The sequence below is a fragment of the Pelodiscus sinensis genome, chromosome 1 (genome assembly GCF_052426305.1).
Source record: "Pelodiscus sinensis isolate ZL-2025 chromosome 1, ASM5242630v1, whole genome shotgun sequence".
Classification (NCBI taxonomy): domain Eukaryota; kingdom Metazoa; phylum Chordata; order Testudines; family Trionychidae; genus Pelodiscus; species Pelodiscus sinensis.
Genome location: NC_143052.1, coordinates 99,796,996 through 99,817,682, shown reverse-complemented (window position 1 = coordinate 99,817,682; position 20,687 = coordinate 99,796,996). Strand labels below are relative to the sequence as shown.

Here is a 20,687-nt window from a genome sequence, read left to right as displayed (position 1 = left end):
CAAGAAGCTTTTATCAGTGGTGTTCTGTGAAGGAGGAAATGTGATCCATCAGCTAACTTTTTCAGATTCCTAGAATCCGTATATACAACTCTGTCATGGTAACCTTATGATTATGCTACTGCAATTCAGCTCGGTCAAAACAAGAGGAAACCATGTCTAGAAACTAAACATAACCCTGCCTAAAACTATAGTCATATCCAAGAAATGCACCCGCCAGGAAACCAATTCAGAATTGAGGCTGTCGGTGGTTTCAGCTTAGCCCTTTTTTATCTGAGCCATTCCATCATTTAGGTTTTCTATCCACAGAGACATTAAAGACAATAGGAAAGCTACCATTTAGGTTGAATATTGGTGAGGAGGGATCTTAGCAGTGAGATGTATTAGGCTATAAAATGAGCTCCCAAGAAAAGCAGTGGGACCTTATAAAACAAGACTAACCTTAGAGATTGTACAGTAGAGGAGGGAACAGTGCTGTATGGTGGGAAGTTGAACTGGGTGAGCAAGCAGGGCTTTTCCATCTCTTAGGGGGCAGATTTTTCAAAAGGTATAAAGGGCAGTTGGGCATTTAACTCCCACTGAAAGTTGAGTGCCAGACTTCCACTGGTTTATCAGAAAAAATCCCCCAGTGATTCTATTCACACTTCAAAAGCAGGTGTGCCACACTATCCAGGGTCCCCCACCATGCATCCATATTCCATGCTACCTGTCTCATTATTGTCAGCTGAATCTGCAGAGCTGTAGAAAGGTGTTGTGCATCCAGACTGTGGACAATCTCTCTAGGAGCGTAGGGGAGACTGCTGGCCCCAAATCTAATAGGAGCCAAAATTCATATATGTTTGGAGCTAAAGCTCTCTGAAGTCAATAGAAATGTTTCTGTTGAGTCAGGATCAGGCCTATATTATATTTTTTTTCTTTCTTTTTTTTTTTTTTTACATTGCTTGGTACAGAGACCTTGCAGAGGGGAATTAGTTTCTTGACAGAACAGACAGACTGCAGGTTTTATCGCTGCCTTAACTCAAATCATCCTCCTTTCATAAGTTTGTGTCAGCTTTTATTTTACCGTCGTCTTTTACATTTCATAAATATTAATTCCCCAAATATTCCCTGTTATTTAATAGTTCACATCTATCACAAGCTTTTCTGCTTTCCTTTTCCCTCTTGTCACACACAGATGCCAGTCTCTGCCATCAAAAGCAGGAGCGTTTTCAAAAGAAACTGTTCAGGCCAGAGATGCATGAGCAATATTTTACTGCATGTATTATTTATTATCTTTCTTCCCCTTCATTTCCTAACGCATCAATCTGCCCTCTCAGGCTCTTGTTCACCAGATTCCTTGAAGGGGACTCTCTGGTTTTTTAAATCAGTTAACCAAATCCTGTCTAGTAGGCCAGCATTTTACAATATTTAAGCATATGTGCCAGCATCAAAGTGACAAAAGGCCATTTAAAGCTATCTAGTTGCAAGCTGCCTGGAAGCAACTGGATCGCTGACTGCTCGCCTTCCTATGTACCATGCATATCGTGTATTAAACCCATCTACAGATACTGTCGCGGGATTAGTAAAAACGTGCAGTTAATTTGGACTGTTGGTAATATTGTATTTTGGCCTCACCCACTGACTTGCTTCGTTTCTCACAATTAATACCTGGTTCTCTAAGCTGGCTACGTTTGGCACAATGTTTCGTCCTACTATGCCACAGAAACTGTATCCCGCTTGTGTCCCTCTGCTCCTTACGAAACAAGCAGTACTTTTCCAGGAGAACAACACTGCCTTGTACATTTAGCCTGGTAAGTACACATGAAGGGGCCAGTTTGTTACACACTAGTTGATTTCCCATGAGGAGCTAATCTTCATTTAAATTCTTACATTAAGCAAACAAACATGAAGCGCCTCTGTGCTTGTGCATACAAAGTTAAGTGATTTTCTTCCATCACAAAAGCCTCTTGAAAGTGAAGACTTGCACTTAAATAAAAGTTTTGCTGATTCCAATCAGATCTCAGTGACTCAGAGGCTATGGCTACACTCCTGGCTTCTTGCGCAAGCATATGCAAATGAGGCTGAGCATGGAATATTGCCAAGCATCATTTGCATACCTAATGAGCCACCATTTTTGCAGAAGAGGCTCTTGCGCCAGGAGCTGTCTACACTGCCCCTTCTTGTGCAAGAAAAACCCTCTTGTGCAATGCCACTATGCCGATTATTTTTAGGAATAACGGCATTTTACAAGAGGGTTTTTCTTGCGCAAGAAGGGGCAGTGTAGACAGCTCCTTCTGGCACAAGAGCCTCGTCTGCAAAAATGGTGGCTCATTAGGTATGCAAATGAGGCTCAGCGATATTCCATGCTTAGCCTCATTTACATATTTCTCGCGCAAGAAGCTGCGAGTGTAGACATAGCCAGAGGGTTCTAACAAAGCTGCTAAATGTGCTGCTAGAATATGCACTATATAGTTTTAAAAGACAGTTAATGCCAACTGTCTACTTATTGAGTTCCTCAGTGTCACTCAGTGGCGCTGGAACCCTTTTTAATAGTGGGGGTTCTGAAAGCCCATCCCCTTACCTTTGTCCATACCTGGATGGGTCAGGAGTTGTGCTAAGTCTCTAGGAGCAGGGAGGGGATGCAGAGTGGTTAGGGTGCAAAGGCTAGGGATGGGCACAGGATCAGAAGCGGAGCTACAGGATCAGAGCCTGCAGTCAGGCCCTGCATGCTGGGCTAGAACCAGAGACAGGGGCTAGAACTCAGTGACAGGGCCAGGGTCCAGGACCCGGGGAGCAGGGTCATGGAGGTGGGGAGAGAGAATGGCTTCCCAGGAGCTAAGCCCCAGGTACAGGGGGTGGGTCTTTGGGCCAGCGGCTCTGTATTTGGGGAGCAGGGTAGTGGTCATGTCCCCATGTAAAACCCAAGGGTGCTGTAGTACCCCTAGTTTCCTTGTCTCTGGCGTCACTGATTTAGTTTGGAAAGGTGAATTCTCAAGTACTGTGGTGAGAAATGAACAACTGGCAATGAAGGCAGGATGTATCTCCAAGCAATCGCTTTTGGCCCCTTGTCTACCCCCACTGAAACCGTGCTCACCCTCATCATAGTCACAGTGTGACTAGCACCCTTTCCAACCCTGGAACCTGGCTCAGTAAAGTAGACCTACGAAGGAATGTATTTAAGCATGTGCTTAAACCCCTTAATTTCAATGGCATTTTAAGCATGTGCATTAAGTGTTGTCCTCGGTTGGGGCCATTTTGGGGAAGGAGCTTTGCCAATGCTCTGAGGCAAATCCTTCCTCAGTCTCACTCCCCCATCTCTGCTGCTGAGGAGGGCCTGACAGGCCCCACAAATAAACTATTTCTCTGTGCAGCATGACAAGGCATTGGAGGAGCCCCTGCAGGTGGTTATCTGGTATTGATCCTCAGAGCTCAATAACCATGAGTTAGGACCCAGTCTCTGGGGTGTATCAAGTGGGCTAGAAGAGGTCTAAAAACTCATGGGGTTTTTTTTTAAACCTGCAGAACCTCCTTGTGGCTGTTTCCACATCTGGCAGTGAGGGAAGTGTTAAGGACTTTGATGTCTCCAGATGAAAAGTATCCTATAAATACCGAGTGTTATTTTTATCCCAGCCCTCAGTCTGCCAGAGTGGCTGCAGATGCAGCTTCAGGAGGAGGAAGAGATCAAACCGTCACCACCTGCAGTGCTCTCTGCCAGCAGCATATTTACTGGGACTTCAAACTGGAACTAGGATTTATTCCTACTGTATGTAGACTTGCTACCTCAGACCCTCCCATACTGAGCTCAGACCAATTACATGCCCAGAGTTTAACATACACAGGCCTGGGCGGCCCGTGAGTGTAGGCGGACTTGGCCGTCACCTAGGGCGCCGCTGCCCAGGGCGCCCGATGATGACATCACGGGGCGCCCGGGGCAGTCGATGATGACGTCAGTCCATTGATGGCCTTGCAGGCGGGGGCACTGATTGCGCATTCCACCTGGGGCGCCAGCTGCCACAGCCAGCCTCAGGCTGCTCTGATCCAAAGTGCAGTGCAGTCAATAGAGAAATGCCCATTGACTTCAGTGGGCTTTATAGGCCCTTAGTTGGGTTCTTAAGTATTACTGGCACAATCTACTCTAGCAGAGAAAAATCACTGAGAGGTGGCCGGGGAGGTAATAACTCCTTCTCAAGTGTTTGTGTGGAGTGAAGAGGAGACTAAGTTAGGCCCATAAGCTGCAGGGGTGAAAAGAAAATTCAGTGAGAGCCAACTCTAAGCTGTAAAAAAAAGGCATCCCTTTTCTCCATGTGTGGGCATTCAGTCTCCTGGCTGGCTGTTTAGTGGTTCATCTCTGCTCAGCTAAGCGTGGCAAAGATTGTCTCTTCCTCGCAATGGGATAAGCTAACCTGCTGTTTAGCTCCACTCAAGTGTTTCTTTTCTCATTGTAGAGGCAGGCAAGAATCCATGAATCATTAAAAGCTAAACAGGAGCAGATGTTCTGTATCAGGTTTAAAGCAGCAGTGTGTGGTAGTGGCTTCATCTTAATCTTCTAAATAGTATGTATGTTTTGGAGTAGCCTCTCATCCATTCTACTTAACATTTGTGCTTTCCTTTGAAAAAGTGTTTGCATCCTTTTTTTCCTGAACTGCGGGTTTGAAAGTTCAACTTGACTCTCAACCCAGTATGGTTAGTGTTCTGCATAGGAAAAAAAAATTAAAAAGAGAGAGAGAGAGAGCGAGAGAGCAAGCAGCAGAGGCTAAAGTGAGATCAGCTAGTGAGATGCTAGAGGGGAAAAAGTCAAAGCAGAAAATAAGCAGAATGAAAAATAAATGTAAACCTTAAACTATAACAATTCTACAGAATTCCAGTTCTCAGCACACACCTTCAGTCCATGCCAAGAGGGGCTCTTCTAATGCCTCCAAAACTCTCTGGCATTGCTAATGTGAGATGAAGTCATTTGGACCATTACAATGTTTCTGTTTTATTTATAAAGGCAAAAGACAATGGGGGAAGAAAAGAGAAAACTAATTAAAAAATGGAGTCAATAGCCGGTGTGAAGCTCACATATGTGTATCGTTGTCATTTTGGAACGTGAACAAACTCTCCTATTCTGAATGCAGCGCACAAATTTTGCTTTAGCTAGGACCCCAAAGTGTTTGGAGTGAGGGTTTTTTAAATGAACAAATCAATGGAGGGAGAATAGATGGATCTGGATCCATCTTGCTGCTGAAAATGCATGAAATGGAAACAACTAGTAAGTGTGACTCTTAAGAGCTGCACTTGGAGTCAGCACAGCTGGAAGTCAACAATTTCTACTTGTCATATGAGAACATTTGCTCTTGAAATCACTGAGACATGACAACGTGTGAAACCTACCAAAGGCATCCTCTTCATCTCTTTTGAAATTAGAGCCATATTTTAAGGGCTAGTCACTTCCCTAGATGGAATTCCTGGAAGCTTGTGTCACCCTGAGGGATGATGTCTCTCCAGTGGCAGAGAAGGGAGCCTCTCTGAAGAGCCATGTTTCTGGGTTTGCGAGTCCCTGCAGCAACAGTGGTGCCTAGAAGCCCAGGCATGCAGGAGAGCTGCTATAACCGGTCCCTATCTGGATGTGTGAAGAGAAGGCAAGGCTCCTCATATCCTCCTCACTTTTTGTGTGGGGACTAAGCAGTCTTTTCTTGCCCTTACTTAAAACCAAAAAGTGAGCAAAACCAGAGTATCCACAGACCAACAGCTTGCGATGTCCGACTGACAGAGAACTCAACTGGACTCAACCTGTCTCTGTGAAATGCTCATGAAGGGAAACAGGCACCATCACCAAATTCACTAACTGCCCAATAGCCTCTTGAGGTAGAACTGCTGCATCTGAAGTACAAGCGTGCACTTTCCTGCATTTTCGAGCACTGCAAGATACTGTAACTTCTGGTCTAAACTGATGCACTTATTTCAGTGTCAGAGGATCACCCCGTCAAACCACTATAAAAAATTTAAACATGAAAGGATAAACATCCTGCAAATAGATCGGTTACTTTTTTGAAATTAAACATAAAAGGAATTGTGGGCCCGTTATTGTACATTGCTGTATCAGCCACCTTTATGGTAGATGGATTAGCATCAGTGTTCAAAGGGCAAGGTCCTTGCCTAGAAAATTCACTGTGCTTTGTGCCATAACTCTGTGGGACCCTTTCAGAGGTTTCATTGGGCCTCTGCACCTCTGTGTGTACTGGGCAGGAGGGATCCCACACTCGGCAGCACAAAGAGGGACAGTGAAAGTGGGTCACAAGAAGGGCCCTGGCTCCTTATGTGAATCCAACAGCTGGGCTATGTCTACACTCGCGGCTTCTTGCGCAATAAATATGCAAATGAAGCTAAACGTGGAATATCGCTGAGCCTCATTTGCATACCTAATGAGCCGCCATTTTTGCAGACGAGGCTCTTGTGCCAGATGGAGCTGTCTACACTGCCCCTTCTTGCGCAAGAAAAACCCCTCTTGTGCAATGCCGTTCTTCCTGAAAATAATCAGTGTAGCGGCATTGCGCAAGAGGGTTTTTCTTGAGCAAGAAGGGGCAGTGTAGACAGCTCCTTCTGGCGCAAGAGCCTCCTCTGCAAAAATGGTGGCTCATTAGGTATGCAAATGAGGCTTGGCGATATTCCACGCTTAGCCTCATTTGCATATTTCTTGCGCAAGAAGCCGTGAGTGTAGACATAGCCTTGGAGATCCTGCATGGAGGGTACCGAGGAGCCCGTTCTCCAGCTGCAGCCAGTATTTAAAGTGTTGCCTCTGCTAGCGGATGGACCAGATTGTCCTGGATTGATTGCCCTTTTTAGCTTGTGAATTTTGGGCCTGGTTAAGTTGTCCTACTCCTAGTCCTAGATAAGGCCATCTTCTGTTCGCTCACACAATCGGTGCGGCACAGCCTGCTGCTTCCCTATTGCCCTATCAAAGTGTTTCAGTCCTGCCCTGGAAGGAGCATCTCTAAGTATGCGCAGGCAGGGAAGCCTTCCTGCCTTAGGTATGAGCTGACGTGTGGGCTCGTGTTCTTTCAAAGCCCGTCCATCACATGTGGCTTTCATGCTTTACTTGTTCAGCAAAGAGAAAATGAGCAGTTTCTCTTATAAAAATGACAAGCAATTAAAAATATGGGCAACATGAAAACCCATTCCATCTGTATAGAATTATAGCTGAGTTGAAGGATCTCTTAACCTAGTCCCTTTCCAAGGCTACAACCAGATGATGCTAATTTCACCTGCTTTGAAGGGGAAGCTACAGCTGGTACTACTAAGTCAAAACTCACCATCCTCTCATTAGGAAATCATGTAGAGGATGAGGGGAAGGGTGCTGGCTGTTCATCTAGGATGGAAGCCATTATATCTGAGCTGGGCAGCTTGAGAGCCATGCCATGTGTATTTTCCTTCACGACAGTAAAGGAGGCAAGTGCACTTCCTTCTAGTGAACCAAACACCCAGCTGAATGTCTGGATTTGCCACTGGCTACAGACTGTGCCTCCTTGGGGCCACTGAAGCTAGCACCCTCTCCGACCACTTTTTTGGATCCTGCCCTGCTGTTTTCATGGGAATGGGGAGAAGGCAACATTCCCAAGGGCTATGACCACAGAGCCTGTGCGCGGGAGCTAGGCAATGTACAAGAGATGGGAAGGACCCACCTGTTTAAGGGTTTACATGCTGACAGAGTCAAGCACATATTTGAAAAAATTATTGTGGCGCCCTGTTGCCTCCCATTCTTGATGGAGTCTTCAAGCAGTCAGCAGAGCAACGAGCAGGACAATGCTGCCAGAGCTGCAAAAGGGGCATCAGCATTTTACCCAGGTCAGTGGAGGGAAAAAATAGAATCTGGCAAGTGTTCAGAATCCATGAAAGGAGCATAATGCAAGGCAGGCAGCAACAGTCTGCAGACAGACAATTCAGGAGCACACAGAAAGCAAACCTTAAGAGAGGCTTGCCCACCCCCCAAGTTCTCTCAAGGAAATGAGCTAAAAGGGAAAAAGATGATCTTGGAAAAGGATTATCCATGCTGGTCATTTAAAAAACAGAACAGAACTAGTAGGTTTAAAAACTCTGAGCATTAGTGTAATTTATATTGTGCTTTCCCTATAAATTAAAATTTAGCACTCTGCCCCAAAAATAGATGAACTATAATCTCAGTCCTCAGATGAGAGAAAGAACTAGACAGGAAAGTAACAAGTTGTTATACTGTTAATATTACTAAGTACTCATAATCTCCCCTAAATTTTAACATCGGAAGGCAACTAAGAGGCTTAAAAATGTAACAGGAAAGTTACTGAATGAGTTGTGTCATGGTTATTTGGGATTTTTTTGTCGCTCCTCTTTGTTGTACTTAAACCCAGGGAGATGCATTCTTTTCATAAAGTGCCTGGTGGTCAAATTTGCAATACATTAAAATGGTGTCTTGTGTATTTTTGGCATTGAATCATGCTGGCATTAATAGGAAGAGACACCAAAGGACAGCAGTTAGAGCAGTATTGTGCCATTCATAGCTGCTACTTAAGGAAGCCTGCAGAGGAGTTTATCGCCAGTGGGTTTATTTTTGTGCATAGGAACTGAAATGCCTTTGATGGAAATTTTCATTTTATTTTCAACCACTCTTCATTGTGGAGAGGTGTGAGAAATCCCCATGTCAATGAATTTGGAGCTCAGCTCTTCTTTGGGGCAGAACCTCTGATATATGTCTTTAATCATAAGAAAACAAAAAGGCAGAAGCAGCACCCTTTTCTTTCTTTACCCTATTTAATAAATGATATTGCTGTGCCCATTGACTCTATTGCAAAAATATTTGGTGGAAAATCCTATTGTCATTAAGTTTATAAATAGCTAATAGCATTTTAATAGGAGGTTTTTTAAAGTGTGGAGTCACACAATTCTTTCATCAGTAGGAAGCTGAAAAAGCAAGATGTGCGACTTCCAGCTTGCTGCCATAAGACAGTAGAGCGAGGGCAACCGAGGTCAGTTTGCACATCAGTGAATGGCAGTCACAGGCGCGCAGTGGAAGCTGTGCCCTTTGAGTAGCAAGGTTAGGATTTGCGTCCAATACAAAAACACAGAGGGGAAAGTCACAAATCAAAGCTGAAACGTTAATTGGCAGCAGTTCAGTACGTGCACTCTACTGAGGCTTTAGCTGCATTACTTTCCTTTGTCTTAGCAAGCTCATTTAAAGAAAAACTTAGGTGAGATTGAAAGTGTGGTCCAGTTGGGAACTTCATTGGGACTTAGGTGACTTTGGGTTCTAGCCCCAGCTTTGCCAATGACTTGCTGTGTGACTTTGCAGGAAGTAACTTCAGTATCTCTGTTTCCCTTCTCTTCTGTGTCTATACTGTCTCTTTAGATTGTAAGTAGTTTAAGGGCAGGACTTAAATTGTGTGGTGTTACAGCGCCTAGCAACAATGGGGCCCTAATCTTTGTTGAGGCCTCTGTTACAAACAGGCACCACTGTTAGAAAAAGCAGGAAAAGTGTTTTGTGGAATCTGTTTTTCAGACCAAATTTTATTTATTTTTTCTTAACTGCAGGGAGCCTAATTCCTTAGCAAAAGCTGGTCCTTTTGGCTATGTCTACATTACCAGGTTATTTTGAAATAATTTATTTCAAAATAATCACTCCAGCTATAACTATTTCAAAATAAGCTTATTCCTCTTCACAAACAGGAGTTATTTCAAAGTAACTGGCTTGGAAGGTGCGGACTCTTGCCTTGTTACTTCAAAATTAGAAGAGTTATTTCAAAATAACTCCCCAGTGTAGACATGCCCTTTCTTATTCATGAGTTGAGTTGAGCAGAATTGCTTGGATGGGTAAAAATAGCAGGACCATGCCCGGATCTGATCCTGCCAGAAGTCTAAGCACGGAACACACTGGCATGCAGTGGGAGTTCTGCTCATTTAAACACATGCAGGATCTGACCTGAGGCTTGGGGGTTTTGTTTGTTTGTTTTGGGTTTTTTGCATATTACTTTAAAGGCAGAAAATTATATTATGAGACACCAGCAAAGCAGCATTTAGAAAAATATAAGCTATTTGGTTTTCAGAAGCTTCAGAGCAATATGGGTACACACTATACTGAGTTTAAAAGTGAACTAAGGAGAAAAATTAGGTCCTATTTGATTATGACACCTACTAGACTATGCCAGAGGTACAAAAGCAGAAACCTATTTACACAAAAATCCATTACAATTGGATACCAGGCCAGAGACATGTGGGGTGAAGGGAATTATGTATCCTACGTCTCCAAACCTAGAGCAACTTCAGATTTTTCATCTTTTCTGCCATTTCATATTCAGGCTCTTCTATGGCGCCAATTTTTGTGGTATCAGAATCACTATCAACCCTTTGGCCTGTCTTGTAGATTAGAGTTTGATGCATTTTCATGAAGTATGCTTGAATATCATTGGAATGAAGCTTTGATTTCATGGCCTTTCAATGCATCTATGGAGAACTTCTTGTTGAAGGGTACAAAATACCAGATGTTCCACTTTAGTGAAATAGGGTGTCAAGTGTATAGTTTTCACCCGGACAGTTTGGTATTTTGGCCTTCTGTCTGGTAAAAAAAACACCACATTTTACATGTCCGGTATTTTCGGTTTTCCTCGGATGGATGGCCGGCAGCATCTGTGAGGGCGGGGGGAGCGAGGTAATTTAATGCACAGCAGCCTTTTTTTCCTCAAAAAGATGGCTGGCGGTGTCTGCGAGGGCGGGGGAAGCAAGGTGTGTGGTAATTTAAAGGCACAGTGACTTTTTTTCTTAAGTTTGGTCTCCCCCCCCCCACACACACACCAATTTTTCCCTGCCTGTTCAGGATTTTTTGTGAAGGTATCTGGCAACCCTACAGTGAAAATGGGCTTGGATCCAGGGTTGCCGATGTGGGGGGAGGGACAAAGGGAGCAGTTTCCCTAGGGGCTGGCTATTAAAAAGGTCCGGGAGATGGTCTGGGTGGTACTCAGGGCTGCCTGCCCCTAACCCCTGCCCCTTTTTAGGGGCCAGAACCAAAGCCCCACCTACCCACATTGCCTGGGACCTTGCAAAGTCTGTTAGCAGCTATGGCTTGATCAAAAGTCCACTGAAATTGGGGAGAGTCTTTTTCTGTCCATGGTCTTTAGGCCCAATGTAGAGTTGCAGATGGACTTGAGAGCGATACCTGAGCCAATCCTTCCATTGACTCCCTATTGCCCACTGCATCAAAATGAAAGTCCCTTGACCTTACATTTAAAGCTCTATGCAACTCCATTCCAGTTTGCATCTCTGATTTAATCTCTTCTGGTGTCCGCACTCACCCATAGCCAGTGCCAGACCAGGAGTGCTACTCTTAATGCAGCATTTGTCTCTTACTCTCCTATGGTGCTGCTATATACAAAATGCCCACCTACAACCACAAAATGCCCACCTACAACCACCTTCTCCCTGTCCTCCTACAAGTCTTCCAAGACACTTTTCTTTCACAAAGACTACACTAGGAAGCTAACAACAGAACAAAACTTTGGGTTTCTCTTTCTGCTGGTGTCCTGCCCCCATTCTTTTCTTAGGCTATCTCTACACTGCTGGCTTTTGCTGGCACAGAGTATGCAAATGAAGCGCTGATTAGCATTTTGTCATGCTTCATTTGCATAATCTATTCCAGCCGTTTTTGCACAAAAACAAGTAGTGTGGATATTTCCTTTGTGCACAAAAAACCCTTTTTGTGCAAGATCCTTATACCTCTCCCAGCATGTAAATAAATATCTAGTTTCTCAAGGCCCAATTCTGCAAGCCCGGCACTGATCAAGTTACCCTTGGCCTCGGGGGGAGTTTTGCACACAGAGGCTATGTCTACACTGGCGGGTTCTTGCTCCAGAAATATGCAAAGGAGGCTAAGCGTGGAAGATCGCTGAGCCTCATTTGCATATCTAATGAGCCGCTTTTTTTGTGGAAGAGGCTCTTGCACCAGGAGGACTGTCTACACTGCCCCTTCTTGCACAAGAAATACCCTCTTGCGCAATGCCACTACGCTGATTATTTTCAGGAATAACGGCATTGCGTAAGAAGGGGCAGTGTAGACGCTCCTTCTGGTGCAAGAGCCTCATCTGCAAAAATGGCAGCTCATTAGATATGCAAATCAGGCTCACCGATCTTCCACGCTTAGCCTCCTTTGCATATTTCTGGAGCAAGAACCCGCCAGTGTAGACATAGCCAGAGGGTTTACACTCACTTACCTGGTAGGTCCTGGATTCGGCTCCAGCATCAGGATGTCAGCTCATACTGCAGAGACCTATGATAGCTAGCCACAGCAAGTCTGAGTCAGGGAGCTGTAGCTCCTTGTGAGATTACCACACTGTTTCTGGATAACCATCAGGAAGTAGAGGGGCAATATACAGGGGCTGCCATGATTATCCCCCAAAATGAGATGGTGGGGAGTCTCAAAGCCCCACTAGGAATGACATTGGATGAATAGTAATATCTTGAGGCAGATTGCAGCATAACTGCATTCACCTTGATTCTTTCCAGTTACTGAGTTGGGAACCTCTTTGCCGAACTCCATAAGAAGAGTATGTTATAGTGTCATAAAAGATGCTAGAAGTGTGTGGTGACCTCTAGCAATATAGCTCTATAGACAGCAGGAAGGTTTTTCATTTTAAATTCATTTAGTAAATGACAGGAACTTTTAATATGAACAGTGATTTATGACCGTACTTAAAGAACAAGCTAGAAGTGGACAAATTCATCAAACATACTGTCCTTTTTTGTCAGTCATAGAAGGCCCAGATCAAAGTCACATGATTGTTAGACTCTTGGAGCCACATGCAGGCTCTCTGTCTACAATAGAGCTATACCAATTCATACTAACAGTCTAATCTTAGGTTTCCTTGGGTTTTTGCTACTGTTTTACGGGACAACGCATTGGAAATCTTCCGATTGAATTTCCTTTTCACCAGGCACCTTATAACATTGAAAATATTATGCAACATGCTTTTAAGTACATACAACTTGAGACACCAAGCTTCCCTTCTAGGTCCCAGGAAATGCTGCAGCACTAACATTTCTCTTCAAATTATTCTGGATTCATGATTCTTTGTCCTTTGTGAGGCTTCCCACCTGTTGCCCCCAAATACTGTATTTTAATTGATTATTTTAACCACATCTTTATTGCCATTGTTCTCTGTTGGTGCTAGTACTGCCAGTATGCTTATTTCTAATCTTATGTCTACATCACTGCAGAAAGTCCACCTAAGGAATGCATCCCCAACTACGTGAATATTATAGTGGGGGTCAACATGCTTTAGGTTGAATTACCATGGGAGAGTCAATAGGAGAAACTCTCCCTTCAACTTATCTTACCTGTCTCCTCAGGGGGTAAACTACATGGGTCAACTGCAAAACAGTCTGCAGTTTATTGGTGGGTCTTCACTAGATGTGATAAAATCAATCACCTGTGGATGATCTTAGAGCATTAATCCCTGCTATAGTGTAGATATAGCCTTAGTTTATTTAAAGGGTCTGTCTGTAGCACCTTTATAAATCCTGTTTATAATTTAGGGTGTGATGTCATTGATTCTTGCAACTTTCATGAGTTCTAGTAGCAGTAGCAGCAGAAGCAGCTGGGAGCCCCAGATCCGTTTGAATCACTGGGCTTCATCGGTGGGCCTGATTTTCATGTCATGCTAATTCTGGCAATGTAAAGAGACCATCCAAGATTGAGACTGATGTGGTAGGAAGTGCATAAAATGGGTGGTCAGCAGAGGGCACTGCAATAGGGATTGTAAAATATAACTTGGATGTTCAAGAAGAGTCAGTGCAGTCCAAATCAGTTTAACAAGATTTGGATAAATCTTGTATGTTCCCTGTCTTGAGTCATGTTCCCAGAAATTATCTGAATGTGTACAACTCTGAAACATTTTGAATAAATGGGGCTATACTAAAGTTGTTTGTAGTGCTAATGACCAACATTAAGGCTAATACCCTCAGTTGTCTAATGGCAAATGGGCAGTGTCAGGCTTTTTGAGGTTAAGAGTGTAGTGTGGTCTTTCACAGTATATTTACTCTGGCCCACAAAAGCTCATCACCCTATTAAATCATCTTGTTAGTCTTTAAAGTGCTACATAGTTTTTCCTTTTGTTTTACACTGCAGTTAGCAGAGTTGTTGACTCGAGTCCCATGACTTGAACTCGAGTCCGACTTAAGTTGCCTAGGTGACTCAACTTGAGACTCGACTCGGGTTCACTGTTTGTGACTTGAGATTCGACTTGAGACTTGCTAATTTTGTTAAATCTACTTGGTGAAAAAATTGTCCGAAAATGCTGATCTTGATGGCTTGTACAAAAGTGACTTAACATTTTTTAAATTAAGACTTGAGACTTGACTTGAAAGTGACTTTAGAGACTCGATTTGAGACTTGAAGTGTAGTGACCTGAGACTTGATTTGGACTTGACAATGACGACTTGAAGACAACACTGGAGCTATGTCTAGATTGCATCCCTTTTTCGTAAAAGGGATGCAAATTAGACGTATCGCAATTGCTAATGAAGCGGGGATTTAAATCTCCCCCGCTTCATTAGCATAAAAATGGCTGCTGCTTTTTTTCGGCACTGAACTTTGCCGGACAAAAGCGCCAGTCTAGACGCGGATCTTTCGGAAAATAAAGCCTTTTCCGAAAGTTCCCTTATCCCTCTTAAAATGTGTCCATTTCAATGGTGCAAAACATCTTGAACTTTAACAAAAATTGGGTGATTAGCTTTGATTTATAGCCATGATAGTGGATAAAACACATTTTCAACAGAAACAGATAACTGCTAGCTAGTTCAGTAGCACCTGGGGTAGCTCCACAGTGATACAGAGTGGACAGAATTTTTTTGCACAATAGGCTGAACAGGAGATGAACTTGTAATTCAAAGCAAATCCTGCAGGCCTCACTATGGCAAAACTCAGCTGTCCCCCTGAACTGACCAGAGTGACACTCAGTGTTACTGCAGGCAGGGTCCACATGCATGTGTGCACTTCCCTGCAACTTGGCAACATCTCCTCATAGAATTACTGCTCCTAACAGCTTTCCTGCTCACCCCTCGGGTAATTCAGGGCCTTAGCAGCAACACTAGGCATAAGGAATAGTTATGACAGGGAAGGAGAACATGAGTACACAAATATACTCTTTCAGCAGCACGTGGGCACCTGTCTGGGTCTCTCTCACAGACAGAATTGAGCTTTTGATTTTTTTTTTTGAGTGACATATAGGTATTTCCTTGCTTTCCCATTAGGGAAATGCCTTCAGCGCAGATGTCTAAATGAATCGGAACAAGCCAAACACCCATAAAGCCTAAAGTGTAACATGCTACTTCTGGACATGTTTTCAATTAGCAGGTCTGATTTTAAACATGCTGCTTGACCACAATACTGGGAAAGGCCCTCAAAGATTAGCTCACCCTGCTGCGCTTAAGTAGACAGAAGAAAATACCTCTCAGCTCATTACTGTAATTTATTCACTAGCAATAAATCTGTAGTTGTCCATCTTGTAGATTGATGGCTGTCAATTAGTCCGCAAATGCAGGACCTGAAGCATATACCCTGCAGAGAAACAGCACAAAACACAACACATGCTTAGCCCCAGGTATGATCCAGCAAAGGGCAGAATGTCCTGAAATGAGACAATGGATAATTAAGCTTCTTTTGTGAGGTGCTGATCATCAGCCCTGACTGCAAGATACTGGATGAGCTTAGCAATCACACACAGAGAGTTTTTCTTTCCTTTGCATTTAGCCACGTGTTGAGTATTCCATCTGTCACTTAAACATAACTAAAACTAATATTCAGCACGTGGACCTTTCTGGCAGTTTCTGCAGAAGTCAACAGCACAAAAAGCATTCAAGAACCCATCTATTACATTTTCTCAAAAAACAAACAAACAAAACCAACATCCAAACGGGTCTTTTCTCTTTTGACTTTATCTGAGGTCTAATTTAGGTCAGGATCTCTATTAGTAGCTATTTCTGGTATTTGACTGTTGGCTAATTATTTGTAATTGCTGCTGCTGTACCTAAGATTGAGAGTGAAAGAAACTTGTCATGGTGCCTGGTCCTTCTTCACTCTGATTCCAAGACAGGAGAGTGAGAAACTTTTCAGTTGTTATATGGTCTTTTATCTGTGTCAGGGGCACATTTTAGGTACATAAGCTCAGTTAGCAAAACTACCCTATTCCAGGAGATTGTCTTGGTTATGACAGTCTTGAAGCCCACTGAGATGGAGGGCCATTCTTGCAGCCCACTCACTAGTCCAGGTTACCCGTCAATGCATTAGACCCATCGCAGCTAGGGTATATGTAGCTAGGCCTGACATATTGGTATATTTTTTGGAAACATGGTATTGGCACCTAACTGTGCCTAGGAAATGTGTTCATACTGGTAAAGCAAAAGGCACAAGCAGCACCAAATTTGGAATATATCCACCTTTAAGAAGTGACTTTAAGAAGTGTTGTGCAACCCAACTTAGCTGCAATCCAAATGGAACCTTATTCTCCTTTCCTGGGATAGATGAAATGCCTAGTAATGGTAATATGCATATGCCCTGAGAGGAGATTCTAGATCATGGGTTCCCAAACTAGGGGCTGTGAAGAAATTCCGGGGGAGGGAGGGGGGAGAGCATGAGGTGACCCAGCTCTCCCCCCCCCCCAAGTTTCACTGCTATTTTTGTTTTTCGGCCCCGGTCAGTCCCTTTTTTTTTTTTTTTGGCTCAAGTTTTGCTGCTGTTGGGGGGAGCTGGGTGGTGGTGGTGAGGGTTTCTCAAAAATCAAAAAGGGGGCATGATGCCGAAAAGTTTGGGAACCACTGATCTAGATGGTTGTACTTCTGCCTAGAAATAATCAAAGTATAGTGCTGTAAAACTCATTTGTAATCTTTAAGTCCAAAAGAGACCATTACATCATCTTTACTGACTTCCTCTGTAGTACAGGCCATGGAACTTCTCCCAGTAATTCCTCTATGTAGGCCAAGATGAGAGCCACAAGAACACACAAACACACATTGTAAGATGGCAAGCTTTAAAAGTTCTGAATTTGGAAGTAAAATAAGATAGTAGGAGGGCCAGCTTCACTATAAAGAGAAGCTGATCTTGCTATTGACTACAACAGGGATGTTTTTACCGCTCTGAAGAGCAGTGTTTTTGTTCAGTACCATGGGCAAAATGCCCCATGTAACTGCAGTTAATTAACAAATCAATGTTGGTTCTATAGCTTTGTGAAAAGAGCAGCAACTTCAGCTGTTAAAATTTCTTATTTTCTTCCCCTCAACACCCGGAATAGACAGTTTCTGTAAACAGCAGTGTGATCCTGTACAACAGCATTTAGACATCCTACTTACTAATTCCCTGCAGGGTGACTTCCATGGCACATGGGAAGCACATTCTTCAGCTGGCTTCCCATCTCCAGGACTGTAATATCAAACTTCATTTTAAATGTGCCTGGCCAGCATTCAGAGGAATACCACATACAGGAGATGCTCACATTAGGCCATTGTGTTTGAATTAGAACTCAGGGAAAGGGCTAAGAAAGCACAGGAGGTAGACTCATTGTGGTAGGTGGGGAGTGGAAGATAAAAGGGCCTCGGTGGGCTGAATTCAGCCCACCAACTTGGTTGATTCAGCCCACAGAAGCCCTAATCAGAGCCTAGGGATGGGGAAGCATGCAACACTTAGTCAACTGCCAAGCTTGACTCTTAAGTGCTGCACATCAGAGGGCAGGGAGTGAGAGACTTCACCCTCTCCCTGCCCCCAAGTGTATCAGGGAGTGTGCAAAGTCTGCTCCTGCCCTGCAAGGGGCTTGGCACTCAATCAACTGCCAGCTGCTGCTCTGCTGGTGAGTGACTAAACATGATGCTACCTTGCAGGGTGTGGGCAGACTTTGTGTGCTCCCCCTGCCTCATGGCCATGATTGACCTGCGCAGTGGCGCACGCAAAGTCTCCTCCCATTGCCAGGGGCATAGGTACCTAGAGGGAGCTGCCAGCTCTTCAGAACAGCTGGCAGTTCTCTTGTGGGTTGGGGGGCAGGAGACAGTCACACTCCCCCACCCACAGACTAATCAGGAGCCACTTCAAAAATTTCTAAAGTGGCCCCCAGCCAAAAATGATTGCCCACCCCTGTACTAGGCATTGCACAAACACTGTCAGATTTCACAGCAGGAGCCAGGGACTCTCTAAACAGATAATGTAACTGTGACCAGGTGGATTTGAACTTCTGGAGCTTAGGGTATGTCTAGACTACATGCCTCTGTCGCCAGAGGCATGTAGATTAGGCTACCAGACATAGTAAAATGAAGTGGCGATTTAAATAATCAAAAGGTATTTGTCGACCACCCAGGTATGCCTCCTGGGATGAGGTTTACTTGGGTGGTCGACAAATACCTTTGATGTCGACACCTACACGTCCAGACTATCGCGCTGAGCCGACAAACGGCTGATCAGCTGTTTGTCGGCTCAGTGCGGCAGCCATGTAAATTTAAATGAAGTGGCGATTATTTAAATCGCCGCTTCATTTTACTATGTCTGGTAGCCTAATCTACATGCCTCTGGCTTCCTGGAATCAGCCGCTGATCAGTTTCAGCAGCAGCTGACTTGGGGACAGCTGGGTTTCTTAAGTTGAATCTGTATGTAATTCAGAACTCGCGTCCAGATTCAGCCACGGTTGAAACTGATCAGTTTCAGCAGCGGCTGATGCCAGTTCCGACTTACATACAGATTCAACTTAAGAACAAACCTACTGTCCCTATCTTGTACGTAACCCAGGGACTGCCTGTAAAGAGTAATATATTGGCAGTACCAGTGTGTTAAAAGGCCACAAACTCTTCACCCCTCTGGGCTAAATATACAAATTAATAGATGGGAAATTACAGACAGAATTCTCTTCCTGCTCAAGATATTACTTCAGTGACTGCTCTCCAGAAATCTCCATGGTATTATTTCACATAACAAGGTCAGAACCAAGAAATGAGCTGAGATGATTAATTCTGTAGAGTGAAAGACATCTGCAACAAGAGCACATGCTGTTTTCTTTTGGCAAACTGTCAGACAATGGTATTCTTCAGCCATGTCTTAGAAGCAAAGGTCAAGCCAGCTCTGTACTCCTCTACAAATGAGTTTGACCACAGTGGTTGGCGAGAGTCTTTTTCTATATCTAAGAAAGCAGTGACATTTCATAAAAGTACATGGCACACAGATTTGCTGCCAAAATACGTGAGTGTGCACACAGTCCCTTGCCCTTTTGCTGAAGGGGAAGGCAGTAAAATATTAAAGACCCTCATTTGTACCAGCTCAAATCAAGAAGTTTAGAGGCAAATGGTTATCCTCTAACTTCAGAATTACTGCCTTCAAACAAAGAATTAAGCCTTTTAAATATGGTACTTGCAATGGTCTGTTTTTCTATAAATGGAGCAGTGGGAATTAACCTAGTAAATAAAAAGGCAACTAGCGTCTCCAATATATACTGAGTTATTTGTGTCTGTTTTCTTTTTAGTTGGAGTTGTCTAATACAGCGATCCTTCATCAGATTAGGAGAGATCAAGTCACAGATACATGTCGAGCCAACAGCATGTCTAGCAGGAAACGCCGCGTGCTGACACCCAATGATCTCAAACATTTGGTGGTGGATGAAGATCATGAAATGATCTATTGTTATGTACCCAAAGTGGCCTGTACAAACTGGAAGAGAGTCATGATGGTCTTGACAGGACGGGGCAAATACAGTGACCCCATGGAAATACCGGCCAATGAAGCCCATATATCCTCAAACCTGAAGACCCTCAACCAGTACAGCATTCCAGAGATCAACCACCGCTTAAAAAGCTACATGAAGTTCCTGTTTGTCCGGGAGCCTTTTGAGAGACTGGTGTCAGCGTACAGGAACAAGTTCACCCAGAAGTACAACACCTCCTTTCACAAGAGATACGGCACCAAAATTGTGAGGCGCCAAAGGAAAAATGCCACCCAGGAGGCTCTGCGTAAAGGTGATGATGTGAAATTTGAGGAGTTTGTGGCATATCTCATTGACCCACACACCCAAAGAGAAGAGCCGTTCAATGAACACTGGCAAACTGTCTACTCCCTCTGCCACCCCTGCCATATCCACTATGATCTTATAGGAAAATATGAGACACTTGAAGATGATTCCAATTACATCCTTCAACTTGCAGGAGTAGGCAGCTATCTGAAGTTCCCCACCTATGCAAAATCTACGAGAACTACTGATGAAATGACCACAGAGTTTTTCCAGAACATCAGCTCGGAACACCAAACACACCTATACGAAGTCTACAAACTTGATTTTTTAATGTTCAATTACTCAGTGCCAAGCTACCTGAAACTGGAATGAGAGGGAGGAGGAGGAGGAAAGAGAGCCTGTTTTATTTAAGATTTTTATTTGTCATAATAAATATGGAGAATTGTTATTTTGTAAATTAATATTTTCTTTTTGAATGATGCTGCGAGCAGCACAGTCGAAATTATTTAAATCATCTGTAAGAAAGGACAGTTCACAGGATAACAGGATCATTATGATCTCACTTTAGAAATGAATATTACTGCTACACTGTTTATAAACATTAATTGTGTTCTGGTGAATTTCATTTATCTTTGCATTCAACAAATTCTAATGTTATTTATAATTATTTAAAACATGGTCTCTTGGTAGGTTTCATTTTAGCAGCAGAAATACGATAATATTTGGACAAATTATCTGGTT

General features: G+C 43.6%; 1 protein-coding gene across 3 annotated transcripts in view; it reads left to right on the top strand.

The window, feature by feature from the left end:
- CHST11 (carbohydrate sulfotransferase 11) overlaps positions 1 to 20,403 on the top strand; it is a 274,744-nt gene extending 254,341 nt beyond the window's left edge. For all 3 annotated transcript variants that reach the window (XM_075938701.2, XM_006137994.5, XM_006137995.5), the window contains exon 3: positions 19,464 to 20,403. In XM_075938701.2, the coding sequence (XP_075794816.1) occupies positions 19,464 to 20,318 (855 nt within the window). In that variant the 3' untranslated portion in view covers positions 20,319 to 20,403. The remainder of the gene's footprint in view (positions 1 to 19,463) is intronic.
- The last annotated feature ends 284 nt before the right edge of the window (positions 20,404 to 20,687 follow it).